We start from the raw sequence: 25,721 nt of genomic DNA on the forward strand, positions 1-25,721 counted from the left end.
ATCGATACATAGATACTCTTTTACAGAGGTTCAATGTATCTAATACTTATATCTATGTATTCAAATAAGTAAATTGTTTTATTTTATCCCTGTTCAAAATTTCCCTTGAAAATTTTCAGCGTAGTCAAGGCCAATATTTATCTACATTTATTTTATGTGACTCAGTAATGGTGAGAGGGACTTATTCAATGATCCAATGGAGATAGATCATTGCCTTCAAAAACTTTTTGAGTTTCAGATTTGATTCACTAGGGTAATTTTCAAATACTCCTTATCTCGTTGCAGTGCATGTCAATATTCAGTCTCATCTCCAAATTATATGATAGAGTTGCTATGTACTCTTTTCATTCTAATCTGTTTGTTTAGATGTTTCTATATTAAATTCATTGCCAGATACTTACAGGGAGATGCTTCATGAGTTCTGCCGACATTTAGCCAGAGATATTGCAAGGAGAATTTACAGCATTTCTCATGTTTTCTGAGACTATAAAAATGTCTTCTTTTCCATTCTTTGTTTTATTTTTCAATACATAGGTGCAAACACAGAGTTCTTTCTTGAGAATATTATAAGTTGTAGGTGGGAATAAAATGTGTAAAAGTTACCTGATTGGTTAATACTATGAACATGCTTGGTCTTGGACTTAAAACACACTAATAGCTGAATATAAGATCTATTAATGCAAATCTTTCTGAATTCAGTGAGATAAAGATAACCTAATTTACAAGATTAAAAAAAAACTAGCTACAAAGAAATAAATCAACAATAAAGGTATTTGACTGGAATATATGTCTCCCAAGCTTCTGTTTTATGGCTGCATATTGTCCTCTTAGTAAAATGGCAGTGTCAGCTAAGTAAAGAATGTCAGTAGACATCAGAAAAAAGGATAGTTGTCAGAAAAGAAGGGCAATAAATGAGATCAGAGTTAAATATATGCCTGTCACATTCTAGCAGCTGGCTTAAGCCCTGCTGTTGTTGTTCAAATACACTGGCCTTAAAAAGGAAGCAAATGTATTGTAGCCCACATATGAAGAAGGAAACAGCTGGTGGATTTATCACTCCTCTTAACTGACAGAGAAGGTCAGACTTTAAAAAAAAGATGAAGTGAGTTTTATATTCTTTCTGGAACAATTTAAAGATGTACTACTGTATATAATAAATATATTTCCCTGTGTTCTACAAACATAATCATGTATTCTCTGTAACCTACTTGATATTGAGAGATTCAATTTATAAATATAGATTTCTTTTTTAAAAAATTACCACAAGTAAGTTTTCAGTTTTCATATAAGAAACAAAGAACAGCATTATCTTGAAATAAGTTCAGCCAGTTATGAGATAGTTCCTGAAAGGAACTTTCAGGAGTTTTAAAACTGGGAATAAGAATCAAACAAATGGACATTTGCATTCATGTATGAGTCTTGTAGATATTTATGTCATTAATTATAGTATCTTTGGCATACCACTTCATTGACTCAGTGACTTAATATGTATTCTATGCTATGGAAATGTTCTATCCCTATACAAGACCGGAGAAGTCATAGGCTACATGTAGTGATCCATTATCATTTTCACGTCCCAGATTGGAGAAGGTCAATTTTTTCAGTCTGATTTCAAGAGCTTTAACAAGAATATTGGTATTTAAGACTTCAGAGACTTAAAGGCACTGATTTTAGGTCTCTAAAAAAAAGCTGTCACATCACATTTACAGGTTTGGTCCTGGTCCCAGTCTATTTTCAGAAATCTATCCTTACAGAGTTCCAAGCTCCTTAATACAATTTTTTCCAACCTTTTGTTTGAGCTGATATAACAAACTCTGGTATGATGTTTGGGTCAGTGGGAAGTTGAATTCTATGTTTAAACTCCCTGATTTCTACTTTCAGAATTGAATTATGTAAGGTTACAAAGTAAAAAGTAAGGTTTTAAGAACTTTGTTTTTAAATAAAATGTGATCAGTAGTATAACAAACATTTCTTACATAATAATAAATCTGGAGAAAAGACAAATTCACTCAATATGGAATATTCCCAATTTTCCACAAATAGCCTTTTATTTTGTATTCATTTATTAGCAAAGATATAGTTTCCCATCTACCAGAAGGAAGAGGGAATGGGCAGCAGAATAAAAGCACAGGGCACTAAAACCAAAAAGGTTATCTAAAACAACAGTGTTGACAATTAAACTCATCAATCATCCATTCCATGCGAAATCCCTTAAAATTCTGGTCTCTGCTGCTTTTCTGAAGGCCAATAGAATTAAACCCATGTGTATCTCTAGGAAGTTGTTCCTTATGGTAGGCACTGTGACAGAGAAAGCATCCTTCTGAATCCTCATCAGGTGACACTTTTTACCAAGGTGGCCCAGAGCACTCCCACGCTGATTTCTCTAGTAAAATAAGCAGAACCCATTACGGATAAGCACATAAACTAGGTTGTGCCATGTAAGGCTCTAAAAGCTGTAAGCAAACCATCACTTGGAAATCTATTGAGAACCAGTGTAATTTACACAATAGTGGTGCTACTTGGGCATACCTCAATGTACCTTACTGCTGCCCATGCCTCTGAATTCTGAATTAGCTGCAGCTTCTGAACATTTTTCAATGCTAGCCCCATGATGATCACATTGCAGTATTTTAACTCGTGAGTAATTATGAGCAGTGCCTCCCTCTCCACTAGGAATGACACCAATCTGGGAAAGGGATCAATTGATGCACTAGTTTCTGCAAAGTAAATCCTTGCCACAGCTGCCTCTTGCTCTTCAAGCAGGAGCCACAAGTTTGATAGAATCCTCAGATTATGAACCAGCTCTGACTGGGATGTGTCATCCAAACCAGAGTTAAAGATAGCAAATCACTAGATACAGGGCACCCTAAAACCTGTAACTACTTGATTTTATTGAGATTTAGAGGAAGGTGGTTCCCAGCTATCTCTGGATGTAATAACGTTTTAAATTCTACATTTAATATGATAGAAAATGAAATGTGTTGAGTTTTCCAACTATAGAAGACATTGAAAACTGAGAACAAGCATGTTGCTCTCTTATTTTTCACCTCAGAGTAAAATGATAATGTCTCCATAGTGGTGGAGATAGAATCCAGGAATGGGTTAACTCCAACTGTCATCTAAGCGGACTGAGTCTGCAAGTTGTGATGACACGCCTCCTCTGCTACCTCCTCCCAGTTTGTAGACTCAGTCTATCTTATGACAAGTCATGTGTTTATTCTCTCTTCCATTCCTGAATACTTCTCACCTTTAACAACAGCATAAAGGGAAAGAGAAGGTTTACTTTGGAGGCTGGGTCACAACTGATCCAGGTACAGCAGCCTTCCTTTCCAGTGGCAAGGGCTTTAGCCCACTCTTGCTGAGGGCTGCGAGGTGGCAATTCAGCCTTGCATTCCAGGCAAATACAGGGCAAGCGCCCATGAACGAAGCTCCAGAACGCTGATCCTCGGACTGCAGGAAGTAGTGGCGATCGCTGCATCCCAGGCCAGGTCAACGCTCATGAGTGTTTACTCCACGGCGATAGCCCCAGGCCTTTCCACACCTGGGAAGTGGATCGGGTGCCATTTTGAGAGCCATGATGAGGTAAGCCCTGGGCATCATTTTGATCAGCTGACAACGACGTTTGCCCTTGAAAGCATTAGCGTGGTGTGGATCCCCTTCTAGAGCTTTCAGCCTTGCTGATCTGAGCATGCCAATTGCAGGGCTACAGGAATGAGGCTTATGCCAGCAGTGCTTGCGACATGGCATATTCAAAATGGCGGACGTCATTCAGGATCAATCAGCCAGGGTGTCAGAAACCCCTCAGATCTCCTCCCATCATGGAAAGGATGTGGCAGGGTCCTCGGGATCGAGACCTGCCAGAAAAAGATAATGTCAGGCTTTCATCGCCTGCGGGTTTAACTTCACAGCAGATGCCTCCAGTGGTTTCTCCTACCACATCAGAGGGCCGGCAGGAGCTGCTCGTTGGTCAGAGTGTACGTACCACCTGAGGTAATCAGGTCTCTGGGGTGGTGGTTGTTCCCAGCCATCTCCAGGGGTTGCCAGTTCAGGGAGCCGGACCGCCTGATGTTGACAACAGATGCCAACCTCTTTGGTTGGGGGAAACACTTACAATCGATGATGGCTCAAGTTCCGTGGTCCCATCCGAATCTGAACCACAACATAAATTGGCTGGAACTTTGGGCAATCCATCTAGCCCTCGTTCACTTCCAGGACAGTGTATTGAACAAGCACATTCTGGTCCTCACAGACAACATGGCCGCAAAGGCCCATATCAATCACCAAGGGGGACATGCTCCAGGTCCCTCATGCAAGGGGCCGAACAACTGGTTCTTTGGGTGGAGACACATCTTCAGTCCATAAGGGTGGAGCATATTTTGGGGGTGGCAAAAGTACAGGCAGACTGGCTCAGCCGAGGTCCAGTTGATCATGCGGAGTGGCTGGATTTCCTCAGGAAGGACTTGATAGGGGACTGTTCCCTAATTCTCAGGAGGCAGATAGCAACCCTATCTTCAGTTTTGACATGTGGATCACTGGAATCTCTGGCCCAGCATCCTTAGATCTGATGGTTTTTAAGGGGTGCTACCAACCTAACCCCCCCGATTGTTCACAGATATCCCACTTGGGACATGACCAAGGTACTGAACTCCCTCACCAGGGACCCTTTGTACCTTTGAGGACTAACTGCCTACGCTACCTTACCTTTAAGGTAGCATTTCTGGTGGCCATCACATCGGCCAGGTGGATATCGGAACTGGCAGACTTGTCAGTTAGACAAGCTCTCTGTGTGTTTCACACGGACAGGGTGGTGTTGCGGCTGGACCCATCCTTTGTTCCGAAGATAAACACATGATTACTCAGAGCCCAGGAGCTGGTGCTGCCAAACTTCTGTCCTGAACAGTCCATCATCTGGAGCGAAGGTGGCACAAGCTGGATGTGCAGAGGGCTCTCTGCATTTACATCAGGAGGACCTCTTCTCTGAGACGCACATAATCTTTATTCGTCTCCTTTTAACCAGCCACGATGGGCAACAAGGTGACCCCATCTTCTTTGGGACGTTGGATCAGGGCCTGCATATCAACATAGTTGATAAGTGAGGACTGTATGTAAAAAAACTTTCATGACTAATCAGAATTTTCCTTGTCAACTTTATTGTCTCCAAATCACCTGGGTTTTTTTGAGCATTTGTCCTTGGTCATATGAAATCTGTTCCTTTAAGGCTATTGTTTCTGCAGAAGTCTTCAGCCAATATTCCCAAAGAAACTTGCAAGTTTGTCACCTCCAGAAACCTATCTTTCTATCTCTTATTGGAGATAATGGTCTATCTTTAGATAATACTCAAGTCACCAGGTAATCACCCATTTGTTCTTTAAGGATCCTTTAGGTATTTTATCTACTGTATTTGCTTAAATATAGAACCGTAACATTTTTGATAGCTAAAATAGTAAAATGTATTTTTTAAAGTGGTATACAAATATATATGCTTTCTTTTCTCTGCCTCATTTCCCCCCTGTTGGGTTTAATTTAATTTGACTTAGCTGTCTGTACAGGATAAATAGTGTCTCCGTTTGTCAGGGAGGATTGAATTGGAGTGGGCACGTGCGCGCGCACAGTTGTGGCACACCATAAGCAAAAGATTCACCATCACTGTCCTAGCTTATAAGTACTGGATATCTGCACCCACTGAAATTGTTGCATTTACAATTCCTTTAACATGTTCAATTGTTTAACAATTATGGTAACTGATATATTGTAATCTAAGCATCTGTTGTAATTTACTATATCCACACTAGCTTTTTTCTATTTTCTAATATATATATTTTAACTTTAAGAAACACAGGTTTTTTCATTGTTTTGAAGGAATAATTCAGAATGATAGGCATGTGCTAGGGCAAAGTTTTACAGAATACTGGGTGTTAATTATTTTCATTGTGTTCTGAGCAATTATTTTTCTTCTTTAAAATTTCAGTTCAATTTTGTTGGAAGAATTCTTGGGCCTAGAGGGCTAACAGCTAAACAACTTGAAGCTGAAACAGGATGTAAGATTATGGTCCGAGGCAAAGGGTCTATGAGAGACAAGAAGAAGGTAAGTTCATTAAAAAATAGCAATTGATTGTCAGGAAAACTTTTTTACAGATAGCAGAATTTCCAATATAATTAACTGATTAAACTAATAAAATACTCCACAGTTTACTATGTTACTAAATTGTGTAGTACTTTGGAAAAAAGTTCTTTGCTTTATCCAAATGGTTTATACCTATATATGTTATGTGTCCTGAAGAAAGTCTTGAGGCTTTGCTTACTTATGGGGGATGTGTGTGTGTTGGTGGAATGTTTACTGGGATTCTGTAACATATATCTGTACCCCTCCAGATGTGGAGGGAATTAAATTTAACATTAAAAAAAAATTAATGCAATTTTATTTTCAAGAGTAGAGTAGCAACTGTATTTTTTTTAAAAAGGAAAATCTGCCTGTTACAACTTCATAGTATATGTGGATTATGCAAAAAACCTCAAGAAATTATATATTTCAGTAAGCCCTAACATATAAACTGACTGGACTAAGAAATAGCTGTTAACAATCATGGTCTGTAATCTTGGCCCCTCTATTATACATTTATGATTGAGATGTTCATTGCAAAAATCCAAAAGACAAAATCTTATTTAGAAATAGAGCTCACTTTTTCTCTACTATAATACCATCACTCATTCACGGTTATAACCCTTCACTGAAAAACAGATGAAATATTCTGATTGGTTCTTTATATAAAAGAGTTGTTATATTTTGAGAGTTTGATATGAAACATAGTTTTTTAATCTCAAGACATTTAATTTTATATCAGAACTTTAAGGCAATAGTATTTAGTTTTCACTTTATAAGAATATATATATAAATATACAAAAGTATTCAAAATAAAAATTTACGTTTACAGAGTACTTCTGATTACTATGTGAAATATAAAAAGGCTAAGATATAACATAATTTAGAAGATAGCTAATTTTTATTTTGACTATATTTTTAGATACTAAAGTGAAGACATATTATACTGTAGCCTAAATTTGAGCTCAGATCCTCCTCCTCCTCCTCTCTACTTCTTCCAATTAATGTTTTGCAATAAACTTTGTATTTTCTCTACCATTTCTTCAGTGCCCCAAGAGCATAATTTTATCTGGTGGTAGCAGAGGCGGGTTACTCCCAGTTTGGCCTGGATTGGGCGAACTGGTAGTGGCAGCGGCAGGAGGCTCCGCCCACCTGCCCGGGCTTCTATGCATGTGCAGAAGCGTTGCACATGCACGAGCAAACCGGTAGTAAAAAAAATGGAAATCCACCACTGGCTGGTAGCATCAGCAAACAAACATCTACGCTTAGAGATCAGTGGTGGGTTGCAGGCAGTACGTCCCGGTACGGGTGCACCGGAGCCTACCCGGAGCACTGGGTACCGTTCCAGTACGGTGCTCTGGAGAGGGCCCACCCACCCTCTTGAACTCCTTACCTGTCCTTTAAAGCCCATGGTGCTTCCTCGCACGCGCATGGCACATACAACGCCTGCACACCACTCCGCCGAGCAGCTGGAGCATCACAGAGGCTTGTGGAGGCGTCGCTGGAAGGTATGATGCATGCGTGCACCGCGCACATTCATGGGGATGCTGGGCCCCGTTGCAACCGTATCGGTTGCAACGGGATCCGGAACCCACCACTGTTAGAGACATACATCTAACATACAGAACTTAGCTTGCTTGAATGGAGGCAATATCAACTACTAGGGAATATCAACACTGGAAGCAGGAAGACATCCTGGAAGATGGCACGAGTGTATTGCTGCCATTACAAGTTGGTGAAGTCATGAGCAATTCCTTTTCACTTTAGGAGACTTATTTTCTGATCAGCATCAAGATATAGTTAGATTCTCTTGGTATGTATATATGATATGTGGACTAGAACTGTTATGCTGTAGGAATAGTAGCTTCTCTCTGGGTTGTTTATGTCTTAAAACCTTGAGTGACATTAAAGCATGTCTGTCATTATAGCCTAGAATATTAAGGTTCACTGAGTGAGTGGATATATGGAAATTTGATAGCATTCTCTAGAAATATAGTCCTGTTACTGGTTGTATAGAAAGAGATGCTATGTAAACTTAAACATAAAATTTAAATTGCTTTCTCTTGTTCTGTAATGCTGTCTTTTACTCAATTTGTAAAGAAATATTTACTTACTAGAATAATAAATAATAGTTAATTTTAGATAGTTTAGTTTAGTTAATAGTTAATTTAATAATTTTAGATCTATAATTTAATTGTAATAAAGTCAGTTATGAGGTTCTTTTTGAAGACACAACCCATTTTTTTTTACCATATGCTGTTAATGTACAGTATGTCTTAAGTGGTAATTACAGTGCATTCAATTTACAGAATTTGAAAAAAAAAAACATCCTTCAAATTTGTATAGCCATCCATCTTACCAAAAGCTACTCTGGGCGGTGCACAACAATCAGTGTTCCCTCCTAAATACTTTACAAGGACCTTCACCTCTTCACTTATGGCTTCTTACTCTTCAGATCTATAAATCATTAATTCGTTTTATTTCTTCTTTCAGCAAAAAATCAATATAAAGTTCTAGTCGTTCAAAAAAAAGTTTTTGTTGTTTGTTCTCTGACCAATCAGGTTAGTTTCTCCATTTCTGCAAATTTTGACATAATCACAGTCCATTCCTCTACTATTGGAATTTCATTATTCTTTCATCATTGTACATACAATAAACTTGTTGCAGTTACCATCTGCAGTATCAATGTACCATAAGTCACAATAAGAAAAGTTCTGATTTTCTAGCAGTATTAATCCTTAAAATCTTTTGCAACATTATATGAATTGGTACCCAGAATTTCTTACCTGTCTCAGAAGTCCACTATGAATATAAAATATCTTCTTGTGTTTGCACATGTCCAGCACTGGTTTGAAATACTTTTATAAATAGTTTTGATAATTGTGTTGGTATCATATACCAACACTATATCATTTTATAGAAATTTTATCTAAAATTATGACACTGTAAGTTAATATCAGTTTAGTAAATAGCAATGGCAGTAGGACTTACATACAGCTCCATAGGGCTTTACAGCACACTCAGTGATTTACAGTGTCAGCATATTACCCTTACAATCTGAACTCTCACTTTACTAACCTCAGAAGGATGGAAGGCTGAGTCACAGGCTTGAGCCTGTCAGGATCGAATCGTGGCTGTGAGCAGTTAGGCAATATTGCATTCTAACCACTGTGCCACTATGTTTACCTGCATTTTCTGTCAAATACCCCTCTCTATGAAGTATGTTGCTTTATTTTAAATTTTATATTTGCCATTTCAGATACTTGGTGTTCAGTGGTGTTCTTGCATCCAGCCTCCTTGTATACAACTAAATTTAGATCCAGTTCATAATATCTTGTGAATATTGTATATTTTCTTAATAGTATGATATTTAAAATAAGACATCTGGCAGATTTATGGAGGACATTTATCTTCTAATGAGAGGTCTCTGTATGCAGAAGAAAAAGAATAGGATTGATTGCACACAGTCTAAAATTTCAAAGCGCTTCTAGATTATTTGCATGCCTAATTACTGTGCATTCAAAATTAAGTGAACTATAGCTGCTTGGAGCTGGAAAATGAAAAGCAGTCTTTTATGGAGAAAATAACACATTTGCATGTTCGCCTTTCTATATTTTAGAATTAGATTTTTTTCTTCATGTGCAATAATAGTGTCTAAAAATATGCTTCTGTATTAAATGAGTGAATGGGGTCCTGAAACATCAGCTTTGTTTTGATGTAGCACAGAAAATGATGCTGAGAAAAACTTAGCAGTGATGTGCATTTTGGTGATAAAGGACTATGTCAGAATAGCAATTAATTACCTGCTTTGCTTGATATGGAAAACAGTGGTCCATATTCACCTTCCTAATCCTCGGGAGTATTCTCTTTAAATGCTTCTATTGGTGAAGGATATTAATACACATTTGAGTTTGCTTAGATTTCTATTTGATTTGTGTGACTCCAGTATATAAAGCAATTACATTTGAGTTCTTGATATTTTGTCTAAAGTATGTGAGAAAGTAGTAAAAAGAACAGTTTACATATAAGGAAATCTTCTAAGTTAATTGAAGAACAGCTCAGTAATTATGCAATTAACTTACAAGGTTTCACTGTGCAGGTAGTCCTCAAGTTATGATTATAATGGAGTCTGCCCATTCCGTTTGTAACCGAGTTCGTAACTTCCCCGATTAGTGGGAGTGAATCTCGTACCTTCAACGAGATCACTCCCTCTTTTTGTCCACGCATTCACTAATCAAATGTGAGGTTCGTTAAATGAACATGAGATATTTCAGGGTGGGGAAGGCCAGGGGGGGTACTGATGGAACAGGCCACCTGTCTAAGACCACCTAAGACGTCCCCGTCTCACTGAAATACCTCATGCTCTCAAAATTGCTTTTCCTTCCCCACCCTGCCACACCGGGTCACTTACTTTTTAAAGATCTAGCAAGCAGTCTCCTCTCCAGCCTCGTGCCCCTCCAAAGCTCCATCAGATAATCTTTATAGTAGTCTTATAAGGCAGGGCAATGTTTTTCTATATGTGGGCATTCTTGTGTGATAAAGTGGCACACTATTATATTAGTGTCTATTAAAAGGAAATATAGTAATAATGAACTCAGTTGAGTATAGCAAGAATGGGCTATTGAAATGAGCAGGATGTATTAGTGCATTGAGAAGATGCTGAGGTTTGGAAAAAAAAAAGAGGCCTAAGGTGATTGTCACTTTTTATTTTTAATTGAGTTGTGTCATGAGTACAAAGTGAGAAAATCCTTAGATCTCAAATTATTCTTTTGTCTTTCTTACTCAGTTAAAACTCTAGAAAGTTTTTATGTTGAATTCTCCCTGTTAGTAATAGAAAGTGCTTTTTGGACATTTGATGATAATTGTTAGGGTTTTCAAAAATACAAAATGCACAGCGAAGCATGCAAGCACACACACTCCTATCTGATTCTAATATTGTCCGGTAATCTGACTTGTTGCAATTAAGGTTAACCAATTTAATGTGATCTTTCATTTTTCTAGGAAGAACAAAACAGAGGCAAGCCCAATTGGGAACACCTGAATGAAGATTTGCATGTATTAATTACTGTGGAAGATGCTCAAAATAGAGCAGAAATCAAATTGAAGAGGGCTGTGGAGGAAGTAAAAAAATTACTGGTACCTGCAGTAAGTAATATTATTGACATATTGATGTTTGATATGTATTCCTTAAGGTTATATTATCTTCCATATTACATTGTATATAGTGAAAGGAAATATGTTCAAGTAAAATATTTTCAATCTAAAGCATTGTTGGTATATGATGCACTGCAATATATAAATAAGATTGAATGTAGGATATTAATTGCTTTTTCAAAAGCAACTTTCTCTCATTTGAAAAGAGCAATATATAGCTAATGTATACTTAGAAGACACATAAATAGGTTTATAGGAGAAATAGGAATATTTCAGATAATTTTTACTATTGCCTGGAGAACAGTATGAGGCAATTCACTTAAATATAGCATCCCATCTCTTTAGTAAGTGACTTTTAAAATTATAAAACTCAGTTAAACTGGAATTTTCAGAAACAGTTTGTAATGAGGGCTATTATGAAAAAAAAATGGTTAGGCATGGCACGATGCTTGTACACTCTGTAGTAGTAACACTGCAATCTATCTATTCTATCCAAGTGGGTAGAAAGAGGGTGCATCAGATCTCACTAGGTTATACAGTACTATTGACTGTAGCCATAATTTTGAGATTTGATTTGTTATAAAATTGTTCTGCTGAACATAGATATCTATCAGAAAAATGTATCAAAGAAGTCAGTGTATTGGCTGTAGTTTGTTTACTATATAAAATCATAGCTTTTTATATCATTTATGTTCCATAAAAGACCATTTTGGAGCTGGGGATATTTCATTCCAAGTATGTGCATGAGAGGATGTTTGGTTATATAAATTTTATAGGTATCATAAAGAAAGAAACATGCAAAGGAAGAAAACTAATGTAAAATACAAATACAAAAATACAGACACAAATTCTGTTTGCTTAATATAGAAGGAATATAGAAAGAAAAGTTCCTTATAGACCCATATAAAGTTGGAAAATGTTTTTCATACAAACTCATATTAGAAGAATTTTTCTAAAATTATATATTGTATCTTAATAGTTGTTACTAACTATAATAAAATTATCAGAAAGATATAACTATGTCTTTGTTATACCACTGAATTAAATTAAATTCTGATGAATGCTAGGTTCCGCAGCGCCGGGCAGATCAGCACAATAAAAAAAAGGCAGAGTATGATCTATAGCGGCTAAAGACTCTGAGGCCGCCTTGCAGGGGTCTTCCTGGGAGTAGAGACCTTGCCGGCAACCCGGACAAGACCAGCACACCATCCGGCGGCGATCTGCACAGGAGCCAGGCAGCGGTGATCCGAACGGCCCAAAAGTGCAGGAAGCGGAGGCTTTAAAATGGCCACCGCACGCATCAGGGGAAGACAGAGCCGATGGAAGGGTCCCCTGTCAGGCGGTTCCTAATTATGTCTGACAGAATGGAGGAGGGAGAAAATCCTCGCTCCCTGTGTCAGCCAGCAGCCGCTGGACAGACACACAATCAATGGCCTCATCTTAGCTGTGTGCGTCGCGGAAGGCAGCTTACCCCTGACAGCCTGTTCCAAGTGCTTCAAGAAGACGAAGAGGAACTAACTAAGTACAAACAGGAAATGTACACACCTAAAAAATAAAATACAGTATTTAATATAAGGTTGGAGATTCCAAGTCCAAGGACTGTTGGAGCTCCCCAAATTGCAGCCTTATTGGGCCAGACTGAGTTGAAAAACTAGTGTCAGTAAGGAGCAGGAGGCGTGGCCAAAGAAATTGAACTCAGTCCTTTGGCAGATAAAGTTAATCCATGCTTGGACTCTCCAAGCAGCGCACAGGAGAATGATACAACTCTAAAATCAGTTCTGAATAGTCTTGCTTGATTTCAGTCATTCAGGCATTTTAGAACAATTGAAACTGCATGTAAAGATGCAATTTTAGTAAAAATTGAAAGCCAGTGTGATTTAGTGGCCAAAGATAACCTAAATTCCAATCTTCTCTTAATCATGAAAACTAGCTATGTGACTTTTAGACAGCTATACTGTCTCAATCCTACCCATCTCCTACAGTGCTTGTTATGGAGAAAATAGAAGGAGGAATATGAAATGTATTCAATCTTATGTGGGCCAAAATAAAATCAGGATAAAAATCAAAGAAACATTAAAAGAAACTTCATTCTTATCAGGGAAATAAAGTATAGAATCGTTTGTTTCCTTAAAACAAAAACCTAAACATTTCATTAATTTAAATTTTGTTCATGTAACTGATCAATCAATTCTTCAGCAATAAACTAATTTAGTGCCATTTTTGGTCTTAAATGGAAAATGTTTGCTTTGACATAGTACACATAGTCATTTGTAACTAAACTGAACTCAGCCGTAGATATAATAAGCTTAAAGTATAATTGTGCTGATGTAATTGTTCAAATCTAGAGACTGAACAATTACTGTGTTTTCCAGTAGAGTGGAGGGAGGGGTCACTGAAGGGTTATTACAGCCTGATTGGTCCATTTGACTGAGAGAAAACTTCTTAGCCTTCGGCTTCTCCCGTTGGCTCCCAGTTTCCTCTCAGTCAACAGGTCCAAAAGACTCAAATTTGGTTCCCAGTGATTGTGAGTACTAAAGATTAATTGGTTCAATTGGACACTTTAAATCAAACAAATTATTTCATAAAATAGAGCTGGCCCAATAGGACAAGCTATCGCAGTCCTAAATAGGCAGGGAAAGCAGCGCGGAGCAAAGCTCTTCCCACCTTACTCCCTGCGGGCTTTTTTCCCCCCCGACTGATTCCTGGTGACTCGGGCGTGCCGGGGGGCTTGCAGCTCATTTATCCTCCCCCGAACGATCTCCTTGCCTTGAAGCCGCAGCGCCGGCGGCCCTTTGCCGCGCGTGAAGACCGGCAGCCAGTAAACGAGACCGCGCCGTCTCTACCGAGTCGGCGGTGCCCTCGGCGGCGGCGCGTGAACGAGACCGGAGCGCCAGCGGCTCTTGCCGGGCGTGAAGACCGGCGGAAGTAGCCAGAGGGCCGAGATTACTTGCCTTTTCAATCGGCGAGCCCTACAAGGTGCGGGGGAGGCAAGCGGCAGGCTCGGGCGCCATTTTTAACGGCCGCTCGAGAAGAAGACCAGCAAGCCTCAGCGGCGGCCATTTTGAACACGTGTTGGGCCTAGCCCTTCCACCCTCTACCGAGCCTCCGCCATTATTCAAAGCTCAAGTTGAGAGTTTCTCCCAGCAAGAGGCTTCTAGCTGCGACTGCTTTCTTCTTCTATAGTCATCAGAGCACGTGAGTGGGGCGATGGCAGCGAGATCTGAGGCAGCTCAAACCGCAACTCCCCAGGCCCAGGAAGATAAGTCAGGCCCCACTGCCCCAGCCAGGCCTCGTGTTTCTAGGCCTTCTGCGGAGGATCGCCCCTCCAGAGCCCTACAAAGGGATGAGCTTAGGCGTTCCAGGGCAATCGAGAAAGCGATTGAGAGGGCAGAAAAGAAGAAGGTCAGGGATCCCAGACCTAGATCTAGATCCCCCAGACCAGAGGCTCATAGTCATTCCCCTTCTGTCAACAGGGGGTTCAGCCCTTCCTCTCCCTCTTCCTCTTCATCCAGATCTGTTAGGAGCGAAGAACGGGGGGCTTCTCCCCCTCCCCCAACTTCCCCTGGGACAGGGGGCTTGGATAGAAATGATCCTTTAGAGGGCCCCTCTGCAGGCCCCTCCCGGGGTAGGAGATCCCACAGGGATTCAATTCCTCATGACTATGATTCTGATTATGACGAGGAGGATCTAGAACACCTCCCTGAAAATCTAAAAAGATTAATTTCTGCAGCCATTTCCAGGGGAATAGCTCAAAGAGACAGACCTTCCCGGCATAATAGGATTACTCCGTTCAGCAGGGCCAGGTCTAGGAATTCTTCCCCATCCCTCATGAGCGAGGTCTCTTCTAGGGGGGAGGCCGGTCGTCAAGACGACTGGGGCTTCTCTGAGGAAGAGGATGCGGCCACTGATCAGCCCACCTCTTCTAACTTATTCATTCAGGCCATGTTTAAATCCCTACTGAAGAAGGCTAGGAGAACCACCAAGGTGGGCACAGGGGACCCCACAGTGCCCCCGCCCAGGGATCCAGACATGGTGATGTTCTCAAACACGGCCACCAACAAGGAGGAGATCCCTGCTCCTCCTCTGTTCTTGGAGGTGGCCACCAGTCAGTGGGCCCGACCTTCGAATTTTTCCCCTCCTGGCAGCAATGATAGGCGGGCTTATAATATGGAGAAGGCCTTTTTACAGGCAATTCAACTTCCGGCTATAGACCAACCCATAGCTGCCCTGGTCTCATCCTCCCCGGTGGTCTCCGGGGATGCTGCGGACAAACTTAAGCCGGAGGATAAGAGGGCGGAGCTTACCCTGCGGAAAAATTATAAGGCTTCCGCTTGGGCAATGCGGGCGGCGGCTGCCGCCTCGTATTTTAATCGCACAACAGTGATGTGGCTCCGCCAACTCCAGGATCGTATCCCGATCCAGGATGATCGAATCCATCAAGACCTGACCAAAATTATGGCGGCCTGCCAGTATTCGGCCGACGCGACCTTGGATGCCATGCGTTTTGGCTCCAGCGCCTTGGCCACCTCTGTGGCCTCACGCCGGCTCCTTTGGCTTAGAAATTGGCAGATCGATAATAAAGCCAAATGGGATTTGATAGCTGCCCCCTTCACGGGTCCAAATTTGTTTGGGTCTGCCCTAGACCCAATTCTAGTGGAGAATAGGGACAAGAAAAAGGTAATGCCTACCTCCACTAAGAAATCCGAGACACGCAGTCACCCATATCGCAGGCCTCCTTTCAGAAACTATGACAGGGACCAGGAGTCCCGTTTCCAACAGTACAGGCAGGATAGGCCATTCAATAGACAAGGCTTCCAAGACCGCTCCAGATACCAGTCTCAGTCCAAGCGGCCCTTTCGCGGGGGGGGCGGCCGCCCCTTCCGCAGAGGGAAATGACTCAAATCCGAGTCATCCCATAGGCGGCCGCCTGGCATTATATGCGGACAAGTGGGACCAGATTACAACAGACGGTTGGGTCCGGGCGACCATTCGCCACGGCCTAAGGTTAGAGTTCCTCTCCTATCCCCCGAGGCGCTTCAAAGTTTTCTCCCCATCCCGGGATCCGGAACGCCGTCATCTCATGGACCTCGCCGTTTCACACCTTCTGGAAATCAGAGCGGTGGAGGTCGTTCCGGAAACGGAGAGGGGGCGGGGCTACTATTCAAATCTATTTGTAGTCCCGAAGGCCTCGGGGGGTTGGAGGGCTATTCTCGACCTGAAGCGCCTGAATCAGTATCTAGTTTACAGGCGCTTCAAGATGGCCTCCCTAAAATCAATCTTGCAGGGCATTCGAAAGGGGGATTACATGGCCTCGGTAGACCTGACGGAGGCCTACCTACACATCCCCATCCTTCGGTCTCACCGTCAATTTCTGAGATTTTCCCACAAAGGGAGACACTATCAGTACCGGGCCCTGCCATTCGGCCTGGCCTCGGCCCCTCGGACGTTCACCAAAGTCCTGGCGGCACTGGCCGCTTACCTGAGATCCATCCCAGTCAGGCTCCAGTGTTACCTGGACGACGTCTTAGTGCAAGCAGGGTCTCTTCCCAGGGCCAGGGCAGACCTCCAGCTGACCATCCAATGGCTCCAGACACTAGGCTTCTCAGTGAATTTCCCCAAGAGCCATCTATCCCCATCCAGACAGATTCTGCACCTAGGGACAGTGATAGATTCCCAGTCGGGGTGGGTCCGCCTGTCCCCAGACCGCTTAGACAGTCTGACGCAGTTGATCAGGTCAATCAGGACAAAAAGGTCCGTTTCCACCCTGACATTATCACGACTCCTGGGGAAGATGGTATCCTGCATAGGGATAGTTCCCTGGGCCCGCCTGCATCTGCGTCCCCTTCAGTGGGCCTTAATACCAGCCCAAAGGAGAATGTTGAGCAACTCTCTACGACCGCTTCGCTTAACGTCGGAAGTGAGACGCTCGCTCAAGTGGTGGATGTCCCCAGCATTGCGACAGGGGGCCTCTATTTGGGAGCCGGAGAGAGTACAAGTCACGACGGACGCGAGCCTTTACGGCTGGGGGGCCGTGATGGGGTCCGACATGGCCCAGGGACGTTGGACTGCCTCGGACCTCAGACACAATATAAATTGGCTCGAACTCAAGGCCGCGAGACTGGCCCTCCGGACTTTCAACCGCCAGCTACAGGGGCGACATGTCCTACTACTTACGGACAATGTAGCGACAAAAGCTCATGTAAACCGGCAAGGCGGGACTCATTCCCGAGCCCTCTGGCGGGAGGCACAGGCATTAGGACTATGGGCGGAGAGACACTTGGCCTCCATTGCGGCAGAACATATTGCGGGGACGTCCAATCACCAGGCAGACTGGTTGAGCCGGGCGACTCTGGACAACGGCGAGTGGCAGCTAGATCCAGAGTTGTTTCGAAAGATCTGCCTCAGGTTCGGCAGCCCCCTGGTGGACCTGTTTGCCTCCCCCAGCAACACGCAGCTGCCGAGATTTTTCACCAGATTCAAGACCCCAGCTGCAGAAGGAGCGGATGCTCTCAGGACCCGGTGGCCTCCGGGTCTCCTCTACGCCTTCCCTCCCCTTCCCCTCATTCCCAGAACCATTCGGAAGGTAGTCACAGAGAGGGCTTCCGTCATTCTGTTAGCCCCATATTGGCCGAGGAGACCATGGTTTGCGGACCTGGTCCAGCTCTCGGTCGTAGATCCCTGGAGAATTCCACCGGAAGAGGTAGTCTTGTATCAGGGGGTCTTAGTTCACCCAGAGCCGCAGTGGCTGCATCTGACCGCGTGGCTCTTGAGAGGGGATTGCTGAAACGGAGGAAGCTGTCATCGGGGGTCATAGCCACCTTAGAGGCAGCTAGGAAACCGTCCACAGTGAGGATCTATAACGCCACCTGGTCGGCCTTCGCGAAGTGGTGTAGCCCCAGGGGGGTGGATCCAGCCAGGGCCACGGTTCCAGACGTTCTAGAATTTCTTCAAAAAGGATTAGAGGATGGGTTGTCCCATAATACCCTCAGGCGACAGGTAGCGGCCCTATCCACTATATTGGGAGGGGAGGGTCCCTCTACCCTCTCTCGTTCTCCGTTGGTGAAGAGGTTCCTTAAAGGGGCGGCCAACATCCGTCCGCCTCCGGTCCATAGGTTCCCTACATGGGACCTTACCATCGTCCTGAAGGCACTGACGGGGTCTCCCTTTGAACCACTCAGGTCGGTCCACATGCGCCTCCTATCACTGAAGGTAGTATTTTTAGTGGCCATTACATCGGCCAGGCGTATCTCTGAGCTGGGGGCCCTTTCTGTTAGAAGCGACCTTTGCATGATTCACCAGGACAGGGTGGTATTGCGTTTAGATCCTTCGTTCATACCGAAAGTCAATACTCTGTTTCATAGGGCCCAGGAAATTGTCCTACCAAATTTTTGCCCCAATCCAACAAGGGAGAGAGAACAGGCATGGCATCGGTTGGATGTACGCAGGGCCCTCCGTATTTATCTGAAACGGACGGAGGGCATTCGTAGGACCGAGGCGTTGTTTGTCTCGTTTCACCCAGGTTCTCTAGGCAATAAGGTCTCGTCTTCAACTATTGGGAGGTGGATCAGGTTGGCCATCGTTGAGGCCTATGGAGCCTCAGGCAAATCTCCCCCGTCGGGGATTACGGCTCACTCGACTCGTAGTGCGGCCTCCTCAGCGGCCTGGGCCACAAGGGCGCCCTTCGAGGACATCTGTCGCGCGGCCACCTGGGCCTCCCCTACTCCTTTCATAAGACACTACCGCCTGGACGCTTATGCCTCGGCTGAGGCATCCTTTGGGCGGAGGGTTCTCCAGCGGGTGGTGGCCGATCCTCCCCCTGAGACCCAGTCTACCCTCCCTGGGACGTAGCGTGGGTATGTCCCTTCAGTGACCCCTCCCTCCACTCTACTGGAAAAAGAACGTTGGTCTTACCTGAACGTTTTTTTCGGGAGAGTGGAGGGAGGGGTCACTCTCCCACCCTAGTTAGATAGACAGGGTCTGGGAGGGGTAGGATCGGGTGGCCCGGGGCGGCTTTCCCTTGTCTTCTTACATCATGCAGACGCTGACCTGACATCGCGGAAACTGGGAGCCAACGGGAGAAGCCGAAGGCTAAGAAGTTTTCTCTCAGTCAAATGGACCAATCAGGCTGTAATAACCCTTCAGTGACCCCTCCCTCCACTCTCCCGAAAAAAACGTTCAGGTAAGACCAACGTTCTTTTCCCCGAAAATAAGATGATCTTATTTTCTTTTTACCCCAAAATAAGCGATTGGCCTTATTTTTGGGGAGGTCTTTTTTTTTTTTTGAAGAATTTTATTGGTTTTTAAACATTTATGGGGAAAGGTAAAAGGGTACATAGAAAATTTTGGCAGCTCTCGTGCTAGTGGTAGAAATCCCTCCAAATCTCACAATTTTTTAAATGTTAAAGACAACGTATAAAAGATAAGCAAAAACAGAATCTTGTTCTACATTATATCAACCGTGTGTTCAATCATCTCTTCTTTATCACTTTCTAGTATATCAACAATTACAATAATATTTCAAATGCATTTATTTTTGTGACCTAAGCCTTTTCACTATTGCTCCCTCCTCCCTGTCCCCAGATGGAGCCACATCCCCTCCCTCCTTCATATCTGGCACATTACTACCTTTTTCACTACCTCCCATATTTTCGTCCTCTAGGAGAGAACTGTGTTTTTTAATGAAGGCTTCTGCCTCCCCCACTGTATTAATTCTAACTCTGTTTCCCTCCCAAAAGATCAGCATTCCCTCTGGGAATAACCATCTAAACCAAATTCCTTTATTATATAATTTCTTTGATAAGGAGGAGTACTTCCTCCTTCTCTCCCTTATTTTTTTCGGAATTTGCTTAAGATGGAGGTCTTATTATTTTTGAGGTGCAGGAGGCGCCAAGTGTTGTCACCTTATGGCTGCTGCTGTGTTGCAATATTTTGGGGAGGGCTTATTTTGAGGGAAGGGCTTATTTTTGCGCATGCTCTCAAAAACCCGATTGGGTTTATTATCCGGGGAGGTCTTATTTTCAGGGAAACAGGGTAGCTGTGTTAAACTTTTAATTATTGTGTGTCATCAGAGTTAATTTTAGTTGGTTTGAATAGGGATATAAAGGTGAAGTGTGCAAAAAGTATTTTTGAGTTCTAATTGTAGATAAATTTGCCAATATTTTTAATACAGATCATTGTTTATTATTTATCCATAATTTGACTTTTACACTCTATCCTTTTATTGATGTTAATATTTTAATATATATACAAAATATGCTTTATGTACATGTTACAATTATTATTATTATTATTTTGCCATTTTTACTTGGAGGGAAAACAGGGTTTTATTCAAGTACCTCTATCTAAATGTTCTTGACTACATGGACAATCAGAAAGAAAATGACTATCATGTTAGTAGTTCAAAATATTACCACACTAAAAGCTATGATTCTTAAACTGCAGCCATCAAGTTATATTTAGAAATCTATTTTTCACTCAGTTCTTAGTTTGTATTGATTCTACCAATTTTTCTTTGTAAATGTTGAGTTATAAACTTTTTAGTTTGATTCAGGAAATATTATCCTTGGTAGGTATACTGTAGGATACATTGATATTAGCATCTGTAATACACATAGCTTGTTGAACAAGATATAATATTTAGCACAACATTAAGTTGTAGACCACTAGTTTGCCAGCTGCATTGGATTTTTCACTTAGATTCATAAATTGCACTGGTCTAAAAGGAAAGTATGGCTTAGCATTTGAGCCCAAGTACTAATAATAATAAATTTGAATTTATTAGCCGCTCCCTTTCCAGGCAGGACTCGGGGCGGCGTACACTGGGCATATAGAACATAGAAACATGTGTACAAACACATAAACATACAAAAATACAGAGACACACATGCACGGAGGAGGTAACCAATTACAACATTTAGACAGTTAAAATCCCCATTAAAATACCCCAATTGTAAAAGACCCAATGTACAATTAAAATTTAAAATTTAAAAAGACAGTCAGGAGGAGTGAGAAAAATTACGGTTGAGCCAGGCCAGATAATTGAAAGAGGTGGGTCTTCAGCTGTACACGGAAGGAGCGGAGGTCGGAAGTAATCCTGATGTCACGGGGGAGGTCATTCCACAGGGCTGGGCCCATCACAGAGAAGGCTCTGCTCCTGGGTGTCGCCCCCCGACACTGTTTGGCGGACGGCACCCGGAGAAGTCCCTCTCTGTGTGAGCGAATTGGTCGCAGGGATGTGTGGGGCAGGATGCGATCCTGCATGTAACTAGGCCCTGTGCCATGAAGCGCTTTAAAGATCATAATCAAAACCTTGAAACGCACTCGGTAGACTACAGGAAGCCAGTGCAGCTCGCGCAGGAGAGGTGTTACAGGGGAGTATCTAGTCCTCCCCATAATCACCCGCGCGGCCGCGTTCTGGACCAACTGCAGTCTCCGAGTGCATCTCAAGGGAAGCCCCATGTAGAGAGCATTGCAGTAGTCCAGGCGAGACGTCACTAGCGCATGGGTGACTGTGCGTAGGGCATCCCGGTCCAATAAGGGGCGCAATTGGCGCATCAGGCGGACCTGATGGAACGCCCCCCTTGCCACGGCTGTTACATGGTCATCCATGGACAGCCGGGCATCTAGGAGGACGCCCAAATTGCGCACCTGTTCCATGGGGGCTAGTTGCACGCCCCCGATGGCCAGAGATGGAAGCACCTGGTTGAACCGGGAGGCCGGAAGCCACAGCCACTCCGTCTTGGAAGGGTTGAGTTTTAGTCGGTTGCCATCCATCCAGACCCGTACGGCCTCCAAACACCGGGACATCATTTCGACGGCCTATACTGATTATAGTAACATGAAAAAAGTGAACTATTGTATCTAATTCCCATGTCAAGGAACCTTTTGTATAACAAATAAAACCTACAGCAAAATGTTGAATGTATCTTTACGTACTTGCAGAATTATGTTTAGAATTCTGCCAAAAACCAGTTTATTATAAATTATGTAAACAGTTGACTTCATTCTTCACCTCTCAGTTGATATTTTCTTTTTCTTTTTTTCAAGTATAACTAAACATTGTGCAGTTCTGGAAACTATTAAAGATACACAATCTGTAAACTTCTTTGACATGATATAGTGTCCATTTGCATATAAAATATTTTACGATTCTGCTTTCTTCGGTGTTTGTCCAAGTATGTTTGTTCTGCCCTCTTGTTTCTCTAGTTTAATTTTGATTCCATATTTGATATCACCAAATCATGTGAGTTTACAATTAGAGGGAATAATAAGTATCAATACATGATAATTATCAATACATATTGTTTTGGAAGTTCAAACAACTAATTGCTTATGCTGTGTTCAAATAGAAAGTAGTTTATACATTTTTAAGGGACATTATTTTTTTCCAGAGAAAATCATATTCTATAACTTTCTGTAAAGATATAGTCATTCTGTGTCATCCTCACACTTAGCAAGTTTAGAAACTACTTTTGTCAATTGGTCGCAGTTGTTTAAAATTAGTTCCCTGCGTATTTTAAAATTTAGGAGTTCAATATTTGTTGTAGATTATGTTTGATCTCTAGTTGATCATACTTTTGGCCATGAAGAGAATTTAGACCTGATTTAAAGAGGATTTTCTTATTTTAACATAATTTCTTCCTGAATAATTTTCTCCAAGGGAATTCATTAATTTTGCAACATTAATTCATTTAATCAGATAAAGTGGTAAAGGGATCAGAAGTCTAGATGGTGATTGGTAAGCAGAAATTGAAATTCCATAAAATGAAGTGATAAAGTGAGTGGTTCCAGATTTGGGAGTTGGTAGAATTGAAGGTTCTGAATGAAAATGTACTTCAAGGAACAGGATTGTAGTTTGTTGGTACTCCTTGGTTTAGTTTTATTTCTGAAGCCTAGATAGCCATAGCAATTGACTTTCTTCAGTTCTGGTCATTTGTCTGTTATGCCCTTTCTTAAATAAATATAGCCTGGCCACAATGGCAATGCTGTAATGTCTTAGGCTATTCTAGATTACTATGCACATTCTACATAAGGCTGATGGAAATGGAGATATTACTACTTCAATTCTCAAGAATCTATTATAGGGAGTATCTCTTTATATCAATCTACTTCAGAGTATTGGTGCTCACTTACAAAATTCAAAATCTTTAGACCTAAGTACTTGTCAGAATACCACTCATAATGTGTACTGACCAGCATACTGAGATTTGTGGCGTGGATCTCGATACTACTGTTGGGGAAGTTAGCAAGAATCATGTCAGTAATTGTTTTCTTACTTTAGACATCTCTGCTTTTTTCTATTGTTTTATTAAGAGGTTAGATGCACCTCTTTATGAAGTTCAGTACTGCAAAGCATATAGCCCACAGGTTGCATGTGATCTGTAAACAGCCTTGTGTACATTTTTAAACATTTTTAAAATTGCGTACTTCTATTTTTATTTTTCCACTATATTTGAAAAATTAGTTTGATTTTATGTTCTCCTTCTTATTCTAAAAAAAGATTATATATTTGTTGTGCAAATGTTTTTTTAAAAATTATTAGGATTTTAGATCTACTATATAGATTCTATGTTGTGACAGTTTTCATTGGAACATAGCTGCATTTTCAGTATTGTTCTTCTCAAAATAAAATCTTGAATCCATACCTTCTGATACTTGTGTGTCAACTTTGGGGTTAAAGCCAATGGTGATTTAAAAGGAAGGTTTGAGTTTGAAGCTCTGCTTATTTATGAAGTTTGTTGATGGGTCTTGTTCAGACTGCTGAGCTGTTGTGCGAATGAAATATTGCAACAAATTCTTTGAGAAGTGGCATACAGTGTTAATATTCAAGAAATAATTAGCTTCCTCTATGATAATTATACAGAGAGTTAAATTTGCACTTTGAGGATTATATTTAGAAGAATGTGTTTTCCTTGAAAATACTTGACAACGGTATATGCTTTACAAATTTGATGGCTTTACTCAGTCACTGCTCTTCCAAATTTAATCTTTCAATTCTAATTTTACCATTCTTAATCTAATCTAATTTCTAATAATGACACAACTGTAACTGATCCATATTTTCTGCCCAATTCAACCTGTGACTGGACAGGATCATCTGCATGAGAAATGGAGGTTGCTTTCCTGTATATAGAGTTCTTCCTGAGTGCCATTGTCTAATCAATTGTCTATAGTGTTTCCCTCTTTGGGGAATATTTAATTAGTGAAAGATAAGCAAGGCAACCAAATACATTGTCTTCATTTGCTGAATGGAGCTTCCTGTGTATTTGGTGACTAATGTTTCCAGCGTTCCCAGCAGTTAATTGCTTGGGCAGGGTGACTAAGGAAGAATTCTCCTAACAGGCAAGGAACTTCTTCTTTCTAACTCCAGTTTTTGTGTCATGTTCCAGGTCTTCCAAAGGTTGATAAGTTCCTCCCCGAAAAAGTAAGTTGGGCTGTAATTTTTCTGATTTAAAAAGTTGTAAAAATAAGCAACTTTTATGGGTATTTTACCTTTTTATAAGACAATAAAAGTTTGGTTGTAAACATGAACTTTATTTTATGAACTGTATAACTTATACAGTTGCAATTCCCTGAAATTGACCCATGAAGCTAAATATTAATATATTTGGATCATATTGTGATTTATTATAGGTACTTGATAGTAAATACTGACATTTTGGAATTAAAAAAAAAGAAAACATTCATGCAAAGACTAGATAATAGGGAATTCTGAAAGGTTTATATTTGAGGATTTAAGGCAGGGGTGTCAAACCTGCGTCATCATGGTGTCACATGACATATTGGGGCTTTCCCCCACATTGCTAATCCGTGCATGGGCATGGCCAGCGCATGACGCATCTGGCCCACAGGCCGTGAGTTTGACAGCCCTGATTTAAGGGGATCTTAAATGATAGTCATAATTTCTTCTAAGGAAAGTCAGAATTTAAATTATGTTAATGTTGAAATTAATTATTTTAGACATTGTTGTATTCAAGTATTTATAAACCTACAGTATGACTTTTTTCTTGTTTCAAATGCAAGGACTATAATTATATTTCTACTTTTGAATACTTTGTATTTGGAAATATTGTAAAACGTGTAAAACGTGTATTTTAATGTAGCCCAGTGTACGGCCTGTACTTGTACATTTGCTGATTAAGAGTATGGCTCAAACTATATTTTTGATTCTTCTTTGTATAGAATGTGTTGTTGTAAAATGAACTCGGGATATATGATAAATACAGGTTTTTCGATAGTTTTGTCAATAGGAATTGTCCATAAGACATGAATGGCATAATAGTAGTGTCTTGGCTGTTGTCATTTCAGAATTATATCTAGGATAGTGTAAAAAATAAATTATCTACTGACAAACAACTATATATGTAGAAATACTAAAAATAAAGTCCTAACAGCGGAGGTCTATCCACTTTGATCACATGAAGAATTTTAATATCTTAAATTCTAAGCGGTTATCTTGTCTTTGGTG

The 25,721-nt window shown here is 41.4% G+C and overlaps 1 protein-coding gene across 8 annotated transcripts in view; it reads left to right on the top strand.

Annotated features, from left to right (window-relative positions):
- Positions 1 to 25,721, top strand: part of QKI (QKI, KH domain containing RNA binding) — a 111,838-nt gene that overhangs the window by 41,085 nt on the left and 45,032 nt on the right. For all 8 annotated transcript variants that reach the window (XR_014174553.1, XR_014174554.1, XM_081943462.1 and 5 more), the window contains exons 3-4: positions 5,969 to 6,085; positions 11,102 to 11,245. Coding sequence is in view for 6 of the 8 variants with exons in the window: in XM_081943462.1 (XP_081799588.1) it covers positions 5,969 to 6,085; positions 11,102 to 11,245 (261 nt within the window). In the remaining 2 variants the exon portion in view is untranslated. The remainder of the gene's footprint in view (positions 1 to 5,968; positions 6,086 to 11,101; positions 11,246 to 25,721) is intronic.

This window comes from Natrix helvetica (assembly GCF_964273705.1).
Source record: "Natrix helvetica genome assembly, chromosome: 2".
Lineage (NCBI taxonomy): Eukaryota > Metazoa > Chordata > Lepidosauria > Squamata > Natricidae > Natrix > Natrix helvetica.